A 13,837-nucleotide genomic window follows, 5' to 3' on the forward strand; every position below is an offset into this window, starting at 1 on the left:
CATAATTATGGAAAGGCAGCCTTTTTTTTTTTTTTTTTAGATTTTCTTTGATCACTGTTTTAATGGTGTGGAGGGTGCCTGTGCAGGTATCAGGATTCCATTGCACTAGGTATCCTATCAGTACCTATAACCGAAATAGTACTTATTCTGGTTTTGAAAGTAATCTGTGTAATCTAAATAATTGTCTAGACCATCTCATTGTCAAATGTCTTCCAAGTATTCATTTTCTTTTCCCATGAAGAACTGGGTATACTTCTTAGTATCAAAAAGAAAATATTATTTTAGTCTTTTCTACTAATCTACATTTTTAAATTCTGAATTAGTCTTAAAAGATCACAATTATATCTGTCCTGTAGAAAGTTGAACTCCATGGCATCAGCTGTCAATTCATTGAACGAGAGAGGTCATTTCCTTAGTTCCTGAGTTCAGTCAGCTTTCTATGGACCCTTGTTTTTCCGGTAGGCAGAAGATGAAAAGTTAGTAGTGACAGGATGATTTGGCAGGAATTTAAAGAGATGAGTTTTTAGGACTCTGTTCTCAAAGGGAGCTGGGTCCTGGGCTGTTCAGTGCAGACACAAACATGAAAGGGATTAGGTGGTAAATTTGCTGTTCATACACAATTTTTTCTCAAGTGGTAAGCAGAAGAGCTAGCCAAAGCAGTGTAGAAGAATCTCATGGTGCTTGAGTGAATCGGACAAAAGAAGTGCTATTCAGTGTTAACAAATGCAGAAGGAACACACATGGGAGCGAACACAAGGAACATGTCCACTCTCTTGTAACTTAACACCTGATTCACAACTTTTCTGAGACTTTGAAATCACCAAAGCTAATTATTGAGTGGTTAATTCAGTGATCCTAAAAACAAGCAAAATGCTAGGAAAAAAAAAGAAATAGCAAAGAGACTGAGTAAGAACTGAACTGATGTAAAAATCCATTTTCTTCAACACTTGGCATGTTTTCAAATTACCTCCCACCTCAGCACATGAGGAGGGGCAGAATAGACCTAGCCAAGAGCTGAGCAAGGGCAACAAGGAATGGAAGACCATTTCAAGAATGTGAAATGTTGCTACTGGTTTTCAGAGGCATTAAAACCCAACCATTCTAGGCAGTGCTAAAACAAATCCATGGGAAAAGAGAGCTGTAAAATACTGTTAAACTAAGGTACATATACAGCCTATGACATAAACCCTCCACCCTCAGATTTCTGGAAGACTGTTATTTGTGTGATTACTGCTTGTTTACCCTATTTTATACTCTTCCCTAGGTAGTTGCATCTTGCCACTGTATGCCAGGGCACTTGGACTAGATGGATATTTAATCGGACCCTGTGAAGTCATTCTTGTGGCAGTAGATTTTAAGATAAAAGCTCCCTGCTTTTCCCTCATTGTCAAGTGCCTCTGCATGTGGGAGTCCTGGTGGAGTCAGAGAGCTCAATCTGAGTGTTTTTATTTCCCTGCTAGCCCTTAGCTGTGCTTTAGTCAACAGCTTTCCTTCAGTACCTGTGGCCACTCTGCTCCAAATATAGCATCAAAATTAGCTGCTTTAGGAGAGATTTCAAAAATTTGCTTAGCTTTATTTGTACTATTTTGATGTTTGTGTTATGTGTTAGTCCATTAAGTACTATGCTAAAGGCTGTGCATCTTTCTTTGTGCATTTATTCTCCTTTCCAGTGTGGTTTTGCCGCAGATGAATACAAAGATGTTTTCACGGGTTCTTTTTTCCCTCACCTCCTGCTTTAAGTGCCTTTGAAACAAATTACATAAGCTGCTGCAGTTGCCACACAGGTCCACTAGTCTATATTTAAGTTCTTTTCTTTCATTATTAGCTACTCCCTTTGGGCAGCAAATAAAAATCTTCATCCTGGTTCATACCTTTGTGCAACATACAACTACAGTTAAAGATTAACAGCCCTGTTCTCCCAGCCCAGACATTTTCTGTTCCTGAGCACTGATGCTAAATAGTTGAGTAGCACTTCCCGCCACTCACACCTGTCTCTGGAAGTTGGTTTGTTGAGGCAGGGGGGCACTTGTTTATTTGGACTTCTAAATGTTTAACTAGGTCATTGCAAGAGACCTAGGGTAAAAATGAACAAAAAGCAGTGTAGCTGCTTAGTGGGCACAGCTGAACTGGCTGACAGAGTATCTTCTTAGTTCTCTTGGCATCAGTAAGAGTCAGCAATTGCAAAGGAAATTAAGTTGCTCTACTTCTCTCAGTAAACGTGTTTTAATTGTTCTTCAGGCAATGAACTAATAGTGACTGTGAGAATGCACAAACCTAGTCTTGCAGGTAGCATCAGTTACCTGCCTGGGAGAGCTGCCCCTTTCGTGAAGATTACTCTCACACTTCATGTAGCAGCTGCTGTTCTTAAAGCAGGAAAAAGCAGAACACTTTATACAGTGCCAGTGCAATAAAGAAATGTCTGGGGGAGGGGAATGGCCTGAAGTGTGGTAAAATTATGAGGGGGAAAAATGTCAGATTGTCAACAGCAGTTGTATTGCTTCAGGTAATTCCATGCTCTGTGTGTTGCCATCTCTCCGTGCTGCTTAGGTTTATGGGATAACCCGAAGTCAGTGTAACCTGACCATCAGTCTTCAGCCAAGTCACTGCCTTCTCGGGAAGCTGTTTTTCAAGTGCTGTAAGGAGAAGCTTTAACAGTTGTGCAGTGCAGTCCGAGGAGCAGCATGGAACTGATAAAGCAGTATTTCCCATGGGCTTGTACCCTTTCCCACCTGTGCCTGCAAGTAGCTCCAGCTTACCATCAGTCCCCTGCAGCACCCTCGTGGTGCAGGCCATGGGCACACACTGTGCCTGCTCTGAAGCATTTCTTGTCCACACTGGCTGCTTAACTATGAACAGCACATGCAATGGCAGAGTCCTGTTCCTCTGCCTGTGCCTCTTCCTTTGCCTTTACCTGCAATTTGTCACGGTACTTTTAGGAACTTCCCATGTCCATCTCTGAAACTGCAGTCCTTTTTTTGGGTATTTCAAAGTCTTGGTGGAGTAAAGGGGGGAGTACTGTTCCATTTGATTATTTTCCTGGAGAAAAAAAAGCTAAGTGGTTATGGGGTTTTAATTTATTTATCTAATTTTCCATGTTGAAAAGTTATCAGATTTAGTGTGCTTGACAGTGTATAATTCATACATATTAATTTTGTAAGTAAAAAACTATCATACAGTTAGTCTTCTATTTGATAAATATTGTCAATTAAACTTCCTGTAACCTTACACATTTTTAAGTTCCCATGTGATAAAATAAAAGACTTGGGTGAATGCCTTTATTCTTTAGAAATCTTCGAAACTGAAACCTGGGAGGTTCCCTCGGAACATCAGGAAGCACCTTTTTGCTGTGAGGTTGATCGAGCACTAGCACAGGTTGTGGAGTCTTCATCCTTGGAGACAACACAACTGAACATGGTCCTGGGCAACTGGCTCTAGGTGGCCCTGCCTAGAGATGGGATTGGACCAGATGATCTCCAGGGGTCCCTTCTTAACCTCAACCCTTCCATGATTCTGTGAAAGGCAAGACAGATGCATACAGACTTACAAGAGTCAGTCACCAAGTAATAGAAGTGTTGTGCAATAAATAAAAGCAGAATTAAGAGAAATCAACACACAAAACAGTCTGCTGTACTGTCCATTGCCTTCCTGAGAGTATGAGGGATGTGTCAGACAGTAGCTTCATTGATATCCGCAGGTAGACTAGGTAGTGAGAGGATGAAAAGTAGGTTGCTCATCGTGAAATTTACTGTAGTAATAAGTAGAACACTTGTGCCATCTGATCAACTTTGACTTGGTGCCATCTGTGAGTTTCAATTGGAGCAGATGATTGAGAATTGCCCTGTGCTAACTTCCAAGCATCCTTCTCAGAAATAATGCAGTCAACTGGCTTCCATGCACCTTGTTGTTGGAGTGGTCCATGCAACAAAGCTGGGATAAAGCAAAACAGGCTTTATGTGTACTGCCTAAAAGTTCTCCAAATGATGTACATTTATCCACTTAGTCAAAAGTAATTATTCTTTTTATTTATTTTAGATACAGAGTGTATTTTGGAGCCTCTGTGTCTGCCAGAAAGTCCAGGTGGTGTTGCTGCTGTACAGAGTTCTCCCTATGTGCCTTGTATTTTCTGCACAGAACGCTATCTGTTAGCAGAACAAAACCAGCTCCTGAAGCACATGATTATTGAACACAAGCTCGTCATAGCAGACGTGAAACTGGTTGCAGATTTTAGCAGGTAAGGGTTATATTGTTCAAAATGAGGGTTCATGCATACAGATATTGTAGAAACCTTCAGAAAACTAGAGATCATCTTTTTTAAAATAATTCAGAAATCAGTGGAGTGCTGTGGGAGGAATTTTACTATATTTTGGATGAACTTGTTGTTGCTGAATTGTAAGGTTATTTTCCTGTTCCCCTCCCACTCCACAGCCCCCAGATGTTGCTGGGACCAGGGGACTTGATATTAGAATACAGAGCAATTCTTGTGTTAGTCATTACTTGATATATCATAGGGAGTTCTCAGGTCCTGTCACTAGTCAGGAAGTTGTGTACAAACTAGAAAACTCTTTTATTCTGTAAAGCACCTTCTAGACAATCAGCTCTCCCAATCTGGGGTTTTATTTGTGTAGGACAAGACTATTTTTCCACTGTATAATGTACTAAAGCCATGTAATGTACACATAAACTGCTCAGTGCAGGTTCTCTCACATTCTGGGATGAAATTAATTTGCCCTGTTTTAATGATGCCAGTATTTCCCCACAGAAATCCCATTTAATCCTTAACTATACAGTACTGTGATCTACATACAACAGTGACTCCTTCTACAGCTGTGTCATTGATCATCTCAGCAGGGTCACGTTTGGCTTTCCCTCTCTCAGCTTCGCCCAGTAGCTGGCATGGCCCCAGCTGGCTTGCAACTTCAGAGACTAGGCACTTGCTTGGCATTTTGCTTTCACATGCAGCAATGTATGGGCCAGGTGGTAGGTTAGACAATACCTGCCGGTTTGTACACAGTTCTGTTGCAGTGTTTAAATGTTAGCTGGGTAATTTCTCAACTAAAAGGAGTTTTCTGGTAGGTATTCTGTGATTAGCTACTCAGCCAAAGCCAATAATGTGTCTATCAGGAGGCAAAAAATAAAATGAAATATTAAGATTAAATATATGAGGAGAAATGTAAGCCATGTAAATCCTTATTCAGATGTATGAGCTTAACGTTGCTTAAAACTGAAAAATTATACTTGTTTTTGTTTGGTTTTATGCTGAAAGCGGGCAGAACAAAAATGCAGTGTTCTTTGGAGATAATGCTAGTTTCCTCAGATATGTAAAGGGATCAGAGCTGCTCAGTCGTGGACCACCAGTTTAAGTGTGCATCGGGGATTATTCTGTGTTAATAGAAATGTATTTTAAAATCACCTTTTCCAGAAACCATCTATTTAGATTCTTTTTGCCACTAATGCAATTGGAAGGTAGCCAAATCTTAGAGAAAGTGGCCCCAGGATGTGAAATGATGGAGTTGTTACTCTGAAGCGTGCCTTCCTTTATTTGCTGTACTGAATATCAGTAAAATAATCTAGTGCTGTGCACAAAAAAAGGAAGTATAATCCGAGGTGTTAGACTGAAGTGTGGAAAATACAGGGAAGCATCTATGAAAACACAGTACTTTTGTTATACTTAGCAGTGATTTACAGTCAGTCTTAGGAGCACATTTCTTGACAGAACTACAAGAAGTGGAGAACTCAGAGAAGAGCAGTGCTCATGGAAAAATTTTATTTATATTTTTTAACTCAGAAAAATAAAGTTAAGTTGGCATTAGGGCAAGGGGAAGAGATAAGGGGAATAAGCTGCTGCTTCATGACTGGACATGATCACTCATGGACACTGATGACTCATTCTGTCCTGGAATTATGACAAGGCATTGGCTTTATTTGATCACTGATTATTTGGTTTAAGTCTTATGATGTGAAATCCCTTAACAGTAAGCTTCATGGTGCAGACGCTTATGGCTAGGTGAGTTTGTCTGTTCCTTTATTTCAGTGCAGGGGACAGACAAAATGACATGTTGAAATCCCTTCATTTATACACTTATGTCCTGAATGCTGAAGGATGAGTTACTCTGGAAGACTTGCTGTTCAATGCGGCACCAAGACTGTTTCGTTGTGCATTATAAGCACTGGAGTAGGCAAGGGGACAACAAAATGCTCACCACTCACTCACTGACATCTGACAGTGCCTCTGGATGCCCTTCAGCCATATGCATGCTGGCTTTACCATGCTTAGCTGTCTGCTGTGCTGGAGGTTAATTCTCTCCATGTCAGAGTGAGCAGAAACAAGTATGTGCCAATTCCTTGGCTGCTGCAGTTCAAGTCCTCACTCAGTAAGATAAATGGTAAGTAGAGGTGGTGAAGCACCATGGGATATGATAGTTGTGGCAAGTAAATTTTTAGACTGCACCAGTATTAAAAGCTACAACTATTTAGAAGTACCCTCATAGTAATGATACCTGACTTCTTATGATTCTTTTCCTATTTTGATGGCATGTCAATAGGAAGCTGACATTGAATAGTTAGTCTTCAACTTCCCGACTTTCATGTGATTTGTATCACATGCATAAGTATAAATATAAGCATGACCTTTTTCAGATTTTTTTTTTAATAGTAAGGTTTTGAATAATTAGCACAGGGCTTGCTTGGTTCCCCTCATCATACAGTTGAAGGTGATGATTTCTTGTTGTTTAGGCAGTAGCTTTTAGTTCAGTAGGAGCTTAATCTCAGTTGGGGTCTGTTAATGCTTCTGTAATACGATAGTCGTACAAGGATGTTTCTAGACAACTGTTGTTCACAGGTAAACCTGTAAGACGTGTTTAGAGCTTTCTTTATGCTGTCTCCTATCCCACCCCCAGGTGTTTGGGGACTTCATTTTTCTTTTTAGTTGTCTGCCAAGCTACAGCTTTTACTGTAACTCCACAGGAGACCTGCCAAAACCTCACTTTTGACAAGTTGGTGTTTTTATCAAGTTTCAGACTTCTGCCTGCATCTTCCAAAACACATAGCACAGCTATTTTGGGAATTTGAGATTACTCTGTAGTATACCCTTTCAAGAAAAGATGCATCTGACTGGCACTTCTGTCTGAAGATGTGAATAGGTCACAGTGTTTATGTAAAGCTTAATGCAAATCTATGTCATTGAGTTTTTTGTTTTGACAGAATGCTTAAAACCCAGTTTTAATGAAGCTGGAGGAATTTAATGAATAGGAAAACTAGATTAAAAGGAGAATAAACAGAGACAGGAATTAAAAAACCTTACTAAACAGTCTTAAGAATCTAGAGGATGGAAAAAGCTAGAGCTGATCAACTGTTTATTAAATTTTTGTTGATGTTTCCCTTTTCACTAATTACCTCTCCCTTATTTTTAAAGATACATCTTATACTGGAAGAAAAGGTTTGCAGAACAGCCCATCACAGACTTTTGCAGTGTGATAAGAACAAATTCGGAAGCTCCGTTAGGTAAGTGTGTTGCTTGCCTAATATCTGTTGGCCAGATCATATGATAATTTGATGGAGGGCTGGAGCATCTCCTGTGAAGACCATGACAGGGAAGGGGGGATTGGAACTAGATGATCTTTAAGGTCACTTCTAAGCCAAACCATTCTGTAAAATTTTCTGTAATAATTTCTGGCATATAGGGCTGCTTTGATCAGCCAAGCGTGAAGTAATCTGCCACTAGGTCAGAAAACCACAGAAGTAATGTTTAACTCTCAACCACATATCTGAACTTATCTTTCCCAAGGATTGCAACATGTGTTCCAGCACTGTGCTGAGTGAGGAAGAGTTCAATACTTACTTAAATGTGCTACCAGATTAGGGCCTAGAAGCAGTGCTGCTTACATCGTGGCTGTAGAAGCTTTGGTACCCATAAATAATTGGTGACTGTCCTTCCAGAAATGTGGAGAGACGTTCCCAGTGAGCTGTCTTCCAACCTCATCCTTACTAACTCTTCCTGGACATAAGTGCCACAGTTGCTCGTCCTTTCCCCTGCCATAGCACTGACTGCCCCAGGAGTATAAGAAGACAGTATCTTCACAGTAGAGATACAAAGACTGCCTTTTTCTGGGCTCCCACACAAGACTGAAGACCATACTTCCTGGTTCTGCTGCATTAACACAGCAGGACATCCCATCATAGGGACAGTGACGACTGTGCAAAGGAATTGTTTCTATCAGTAGTAGCAGATGCATTTCTTTGGCTTCCTCTTTTCTGTCAGAAAAATACAGTTTATCTAGATGCAGGTAAGAAGATTTTAGGTCTTTCCCACATTTTTATTTCTCTATGAGAAGCTTAAAAGAGAGAAAGAAATATATGCAGCCAGTGTCAGAGTTGCATGGAAGGTGAAAACTGTATTAAAAATGGGTGAAAATAAATTGCTTTGATTATTCAAATTAATTTTAGGAAAAATAGTCCTAGAAAACTCCAAAGACTGTAATTTCATTCCTTCTACATAGGTATGGTTTTGCTTCTGAAATTTTAACACTTTACCACTAAGTTTGAAAACTGCAGATGAAGTGTCTGAATGCCAGTTTGTCAGAATTACAAGCCATCACTGGCACTTCCAGAGAGCAATATGAATAATTCTTTGTTTGTTAACAAATTTGTCAATTTTAATTACTATCTTCTTCAAAATTGTTAGCTCAGAAATCAGGGGGTTTCTCTTCTTCAGACAGGCTTCTGTATGAAAAGATGGGAAAGTCCGAAATCTGTCAAGTTTAAAAGAGTTAATAATCATCACTTCAGTTCTCCAACCACATAACCCTTAGATTAATAAAGGAGTAACTTTCAAATGCAAAATGTTTTTATAAGTGTTTTTATATTTTCTTACATACTGAGTAATTTTAAGGTAATTAATTTGAATAAATTTTGGGTTGTTACTATTAAACTGGATATGGCCATAAATACTTTTACTAGGTAGTAAACATAAAATGTGGGTAAAATCAGACAAGCCTCAATTTGTGTTACTAAACAGTTGTGGTGTATCTCTTCAGATGGAACAAAAGCTGGTCAGTCAGGGTAATGAGAGGGCATACCGAATGATGATAACTACTGAAAACTGACAATTACTTTAAGAGATAATTGAAAATCCCACATGCAAGATGAAAGTCAAGGTGATTTCATGTTTCTTTCATGCTGGCTTTACACTGTGACCAATATAAATGATCAAAATAGCTTTATGTCTCCAGAAGATCCATCATAAAATGAATAAAACTGATTGTGGAGAAAAACCTGTGCAGGACTTTTGTCTTTGTGCTGCAATATCAATGATGTAAAGGTCTTATAAGTATGCATACACAAATATTTAAGATTGTTTCATTAAATTATGAAATTGAAATAACTGACTTTTATAGATTATAAAACACATTCTCACATTCATAGCACATTCCAAAGGTTTAGCAAATTATGTGCCAGAAATATTCAAAGCAACTGCGACTTCCCATCCCTTATCCACACTTCCTAATCTCTTAACAGAAGAACAGGACAATTATTTTCTTCTATGTGACGTTTTACCAGAAGACAGATTACTTAGAGAACAGCTTCAGCAAAAGAGACTGGTAAGAAATTACTGTTGTTTCATTTGTTGTGGTAAACAGTTCCGTAGTGTAATATATGGTAACTTAGTGGGAATTTGAAAGTGAAAGCATTTTTTGCTAGATGGCAAAATTCTGATTTTTTATATTTTTCAAGCTCATTTCCTTAGCTGCTGCATAAATATACACTAAATCCTTGTTTATAGATTTTTCCTTGGAATAAATTCACAGGTTATATGTCAGTGTTCTACACAAGTAGAAAATACATGCAGAGCACTGGAAAAGGCTGTGTGTGCTGCACGTTTTTCTTGCAAGAAGCTGCAATGCGTTGATACACTATCTTCTATGTAATAATGTAGATAAATTAGCAAAATAAAACTCAGTGTGTGATACTGTGAAAAGGGAAGAGGTGATACTTATGTACAAAAGCCTCAGCAAGTTGGTTTTGTGCCTTCAGAGTCTCTTACCCAGATATCATTAATTCGCACTGTCATACTCACAAGCACCACAGTGCATGAGTGGAGGAAGTCTGGCCAGTACTGCTTCTGTGAGATGAAAAGGACAAGAAATGCCAGCTGTTGAGTCCTCATGTTTCCTTCTGGTTTTTCCTGCTTGCTGATAGAAACTTTGCACCTTTTCAGAGTTGTCAGTTCTGAATGGGTTATCCTTCATGTTAAGCTTTTGCTGACTTCAGCTTCCATGAGTCTTCATCCATTTTGCTGACCACTGGGGTTTTTTGTTTTGTTTTTTTTGGGCAACCTGGTGTAGTAGAGGGTGTCCCTGCCCATGGCAGGGGTATTGGATCTACATGATCTTTAAGGTCCCTTCCAACCCAAACCATTCTGTGATTCATGTTTGAAACAGACATCTTCGGTCTTTTTCCTGTTGTGCTAATTCTAAAATTAATGCTCTGGGATACAAGCTCCTTATGTTAGAATGCAGGGTCTTCTGCTGACAAGTCATCTGTGCTGTGAAGGTGTTAGAGTTGACACCTTTTAGTGTTGACATAAATATGTTCCTCAGTTTGCTGCTGGCAGCCATGTCCTGGGAATTGTCAGTACAGGCATTTTAACCCTTTGTTATGCAGTGTCTTCTGGTATCTTACCTTGTTGGCAAGGTACCGACCTTATGTTTGTATTGCAAATCTGTACATGCACAGCATACAACACCTTAAATCATAAGCATTCAGAATGAATGCTAATTCTAGTCCCCAGGAAAATTAGGATTCTCAGGCAAAATCCATTTAGTTCAACTACCCTGTGAATGGTGTTACAGTTTTCTGGGTAAAGCTATGTCCTGCAGCTTGAGGCACGTGACTAACAAATCCCCAGGACCTGTGGAATACATACAAGTCTTACACAGCTCTCAAGGAGAATTGTGGAATTTCTGCCACTTAGGATCTTCTGTGGAGTTGGGAGTTGCCTCAGCTGAAATCTTCATTCCTTTGTAGTTCCACTGGATTGTCATGGACTGAGAAAAAAAGAGCTGATTTTCTCATACCTAGCATGCTTCTCTTAATTTCATTGTAAGGAAGCCCATCCTGGATCAGTAAAAAGTTCTTTCTGGATCAGTAACATATCCTTGTCAGCAGCAAAGTGTCTGTGGTATTTGCCCTCTTCTGATGTGATGTTGATTCTTTCTGAAAATATTCGCCTAAGTCTCCAGCAATTGGCAGCTCAAGAATTTCTTAATTCAGCAATATTATATCTGTTTATTAACACAGCAGAGTTCCAGACCTAAACTACATATCTCTTTGGCCTTTTTTAACTTGTTACCTCACATCTGGATTTTTTTATGTTAGAAGAGGTGGTGAACAATTCATCCTTTATCTAATCCAAACCATTCACATTTTGTAGAGGTTGTAGAGTCTTTATCTGTGGAGATACTTAAAATCCAACTAGGCACAGACCTGGGTAACCAGCTGTAGGTGGCCCTGCATGGGCACACGGGTTGAATTAATTGCTCGCAAGAGGTCCTTTACAACCTGATGCAGTGATTTGAGGTCGAGGGTGCTGTCTATTTGGTGGTTCTTTGCTGAGCATCATTGTTGCACTTCCTGCACCTTTTCCAGTTTCCTGTAATCCCTTTGAGGTTATGAAGACATCTTGAATATTGCATGTGGGCTTGCAGTGTCATAACAATGTTCATTTCCCTAGCATGTATCGTGTTGTTTGTAGCTTTGAGGAAGAAAAGAGGGTCATGATTGAGCATGCAACTCATGTTTTCATAGAAGTGTTTATTGTAATAGTAACTCCTGGCTGCTACACATTGGACTGCACTCTCTTTAAAGGGCATTTGTTTCTGGTTTGGTGTTATGCAGTCCTGTTCCAACTAGGCCTTCTCTCCACTGCCAGTGTCAAGGGAACGCAGAGTCTGTTGGCAGGTGAGCCACCTCATCTTCTCTGCAAATAGATGTTTCCTCAGATACATAAAAGAGTGCAGGATTTAGCCAAATGCAAGTGGTGGTTTTCTTTACAGAGTAATTAAGTTAGAAAAGAAAGAGGTATGCATTATTATTTTGGTGTGAAATAGCCTTTGCTATTAAAAGTTTTAAATATCAGAATTGCATCTTCAGTTCTTACAGAAGGATTTTGTGAAATGAAGCTGCAGCTGGAGCTGGAGCTGATGGAGTCACTGCTTTTGTTACAGCAATGAAGTCTGTTTAGTTTTTCATTTCCTTTTGCTGCAATCTGAGTGTTGACTTGCAAGTTAAATAGTTATTTGGCCTTGCAAAGTCTTTTACCTTCAGAGAAGTCCAGCAATTAAGAGTGAGCTGGCAAGTGGGCTCATGTGAGTTGCGCAGAATTAAAGACCAAAACTATACAACTTCGGGTGATTTTTCTGCAGCCTTTGAATCCTAACTGCTGTCTCCAACAGCAAGCCCAAACAAGGACAAATGTTGTCCTTAAAATGTGCTAGCTGAAGCATTTCATTTTGCAGTTTTGAAACTCCAGTTTAGGACTATTTCAGGCTGTATTGCAGCAGGGGAGCTAGCCAAGGTGGATGTCGTGCAGAGACATTATGGTGACTGTGATGTATTGAGAGAGGCCAAGGAATGAGCCTGAACTAAGTTAGAGAGCACAGCTTGCTGAAATAGCTGACAAGGGTATGTAATACAAAACAGATACGGTCCTTTGGAAAAACCCAGTCTTGACAAAGAGCTTGTCGTTGTGAAGCAGTGGAACCAGGCAGAAAAGTCCTGGGGGCAAAACTCAAGGTACTAGGAGAGGCAGTGTCAGTATGAGCCACTTGAGCTTATGTTTATTCTAAAAAAAGGTAAAAACCTCAAACTTGTTTTTTGAAAACACTTCCTACCACAGCACTGACCTTGACTTGCTGTCATGTTTATAGCTATTCTCCTGTAGTGTGACTGGTAGTTTTAGGTGAAGATGTTACTACTGTGCCTCCCAGGAGATAGACCCTGAAAAAGAATCTTCTCCAAAATGGGAGGAGGGACACAGGGATGTTTAGAGTACACAGCTATACTTGTTTCCTAGGATGAGCTGTTTGTATGATCCCCAGTTTGTTGCAGGCTTAAGCTGAGACAAGGCTCAAGAGGTTGAAGCTGTGCACTGGAAGGGATTGAGATGCTAGCCTAATTTAACATAATGCAACATCTGAAGCGCTTACAGTATAGCTTATAATATTAGCATGCTAATACCTATATCTGAAATTTGATGGGTCCTTCTTTCCCTCTGTTCAGTATTTGATTGCTTTTCTTGAGCACTCTGGAACCTTGCCCATCCTCCATGGGCTTTTGAAGAGTTGTCACACCAATGGTCAAAACCAATTTTTTCTAATGACATAATGACTCTTAGGTAAATTCTATCAGATTTTAATAACTTTTAGCCCTTTCTTCCCTTTTCTGCCCTCAGTTCTTTTCTCTGTTGTTTTAAATGCATTTCATTTCTGACATAATTAACCTTCCTGAAAAGACTAAAGCCCTGAAGAGGCATTCCTCTTTTGTCTGTGTTTGGTGTCTTCCTACATTAAGTGATGCATCTCTCTTTTTCTTAACCATTTGTTTCTAATGTATGTGGGGATGGGGGAGGTTGAGTTTTGCTATTGCCTTTTAGTGTTTTTGCCTGTCCCAGTCTTCTTTTGGTTCTTCACCTATCTCCCGCTTCAGCTTGGAAGCCTGTGTACATGTCTACTGTAGTTTCAACCCTTTTTCTTTCCATACAATTTCACACAATTACTTAGTTTTCATCCTACCATGAAACTCTTCCTCCATATTTTAATAAGTCAGCTTCCTGATCAAGCTG

At 39.6% G+C, this 13,837-nt stretch overlaps 1 protein-coding gene across 1 annotated transcript in view; it reads left to right on the plus strand.

The window, feature by feature from the left end:
- The window catches only part of ZNF277 (zinc finger protein 277), a gene marked incomplete at its 5' end in the record, with an annotated part of 56,846 nt that overhangs the window by 19,948 nt on the left and 23,061 nt on the right, over nucleotides 1-13,837 (plus strand). The window contains 3 exons of the mRNA XM_084261609.1: nucleotides 4,033-4,231; nucleotides 7,412-7,500; nucleotides 9,514-9,596. Of these exons, the coding sequence (XP_084117735.1) occupies nucleotides 4,033-4,231; nucleotides 7,412-7,500; nucleotides 9,514-9,596 (371 nt within the window). The remainder of the gene's footprint in view (nucleotides 1-4,032; nucleotides 4,232-7,411; nucleotides 7,501-9,513; nucleotides 9,597-13,837) is intronic.

Source organism: Gallinula chloropus (assembly GCF_964237585.1).
Source record: "Gallinula chloropus genome assembly, chromosome: 1".
Classification (NCBI taxonomy): Eukaryota; Metazoa; Chordata; class Aves; order Gruiformes; family Rallidae; genus Gallinula; species Gallinula chloropus.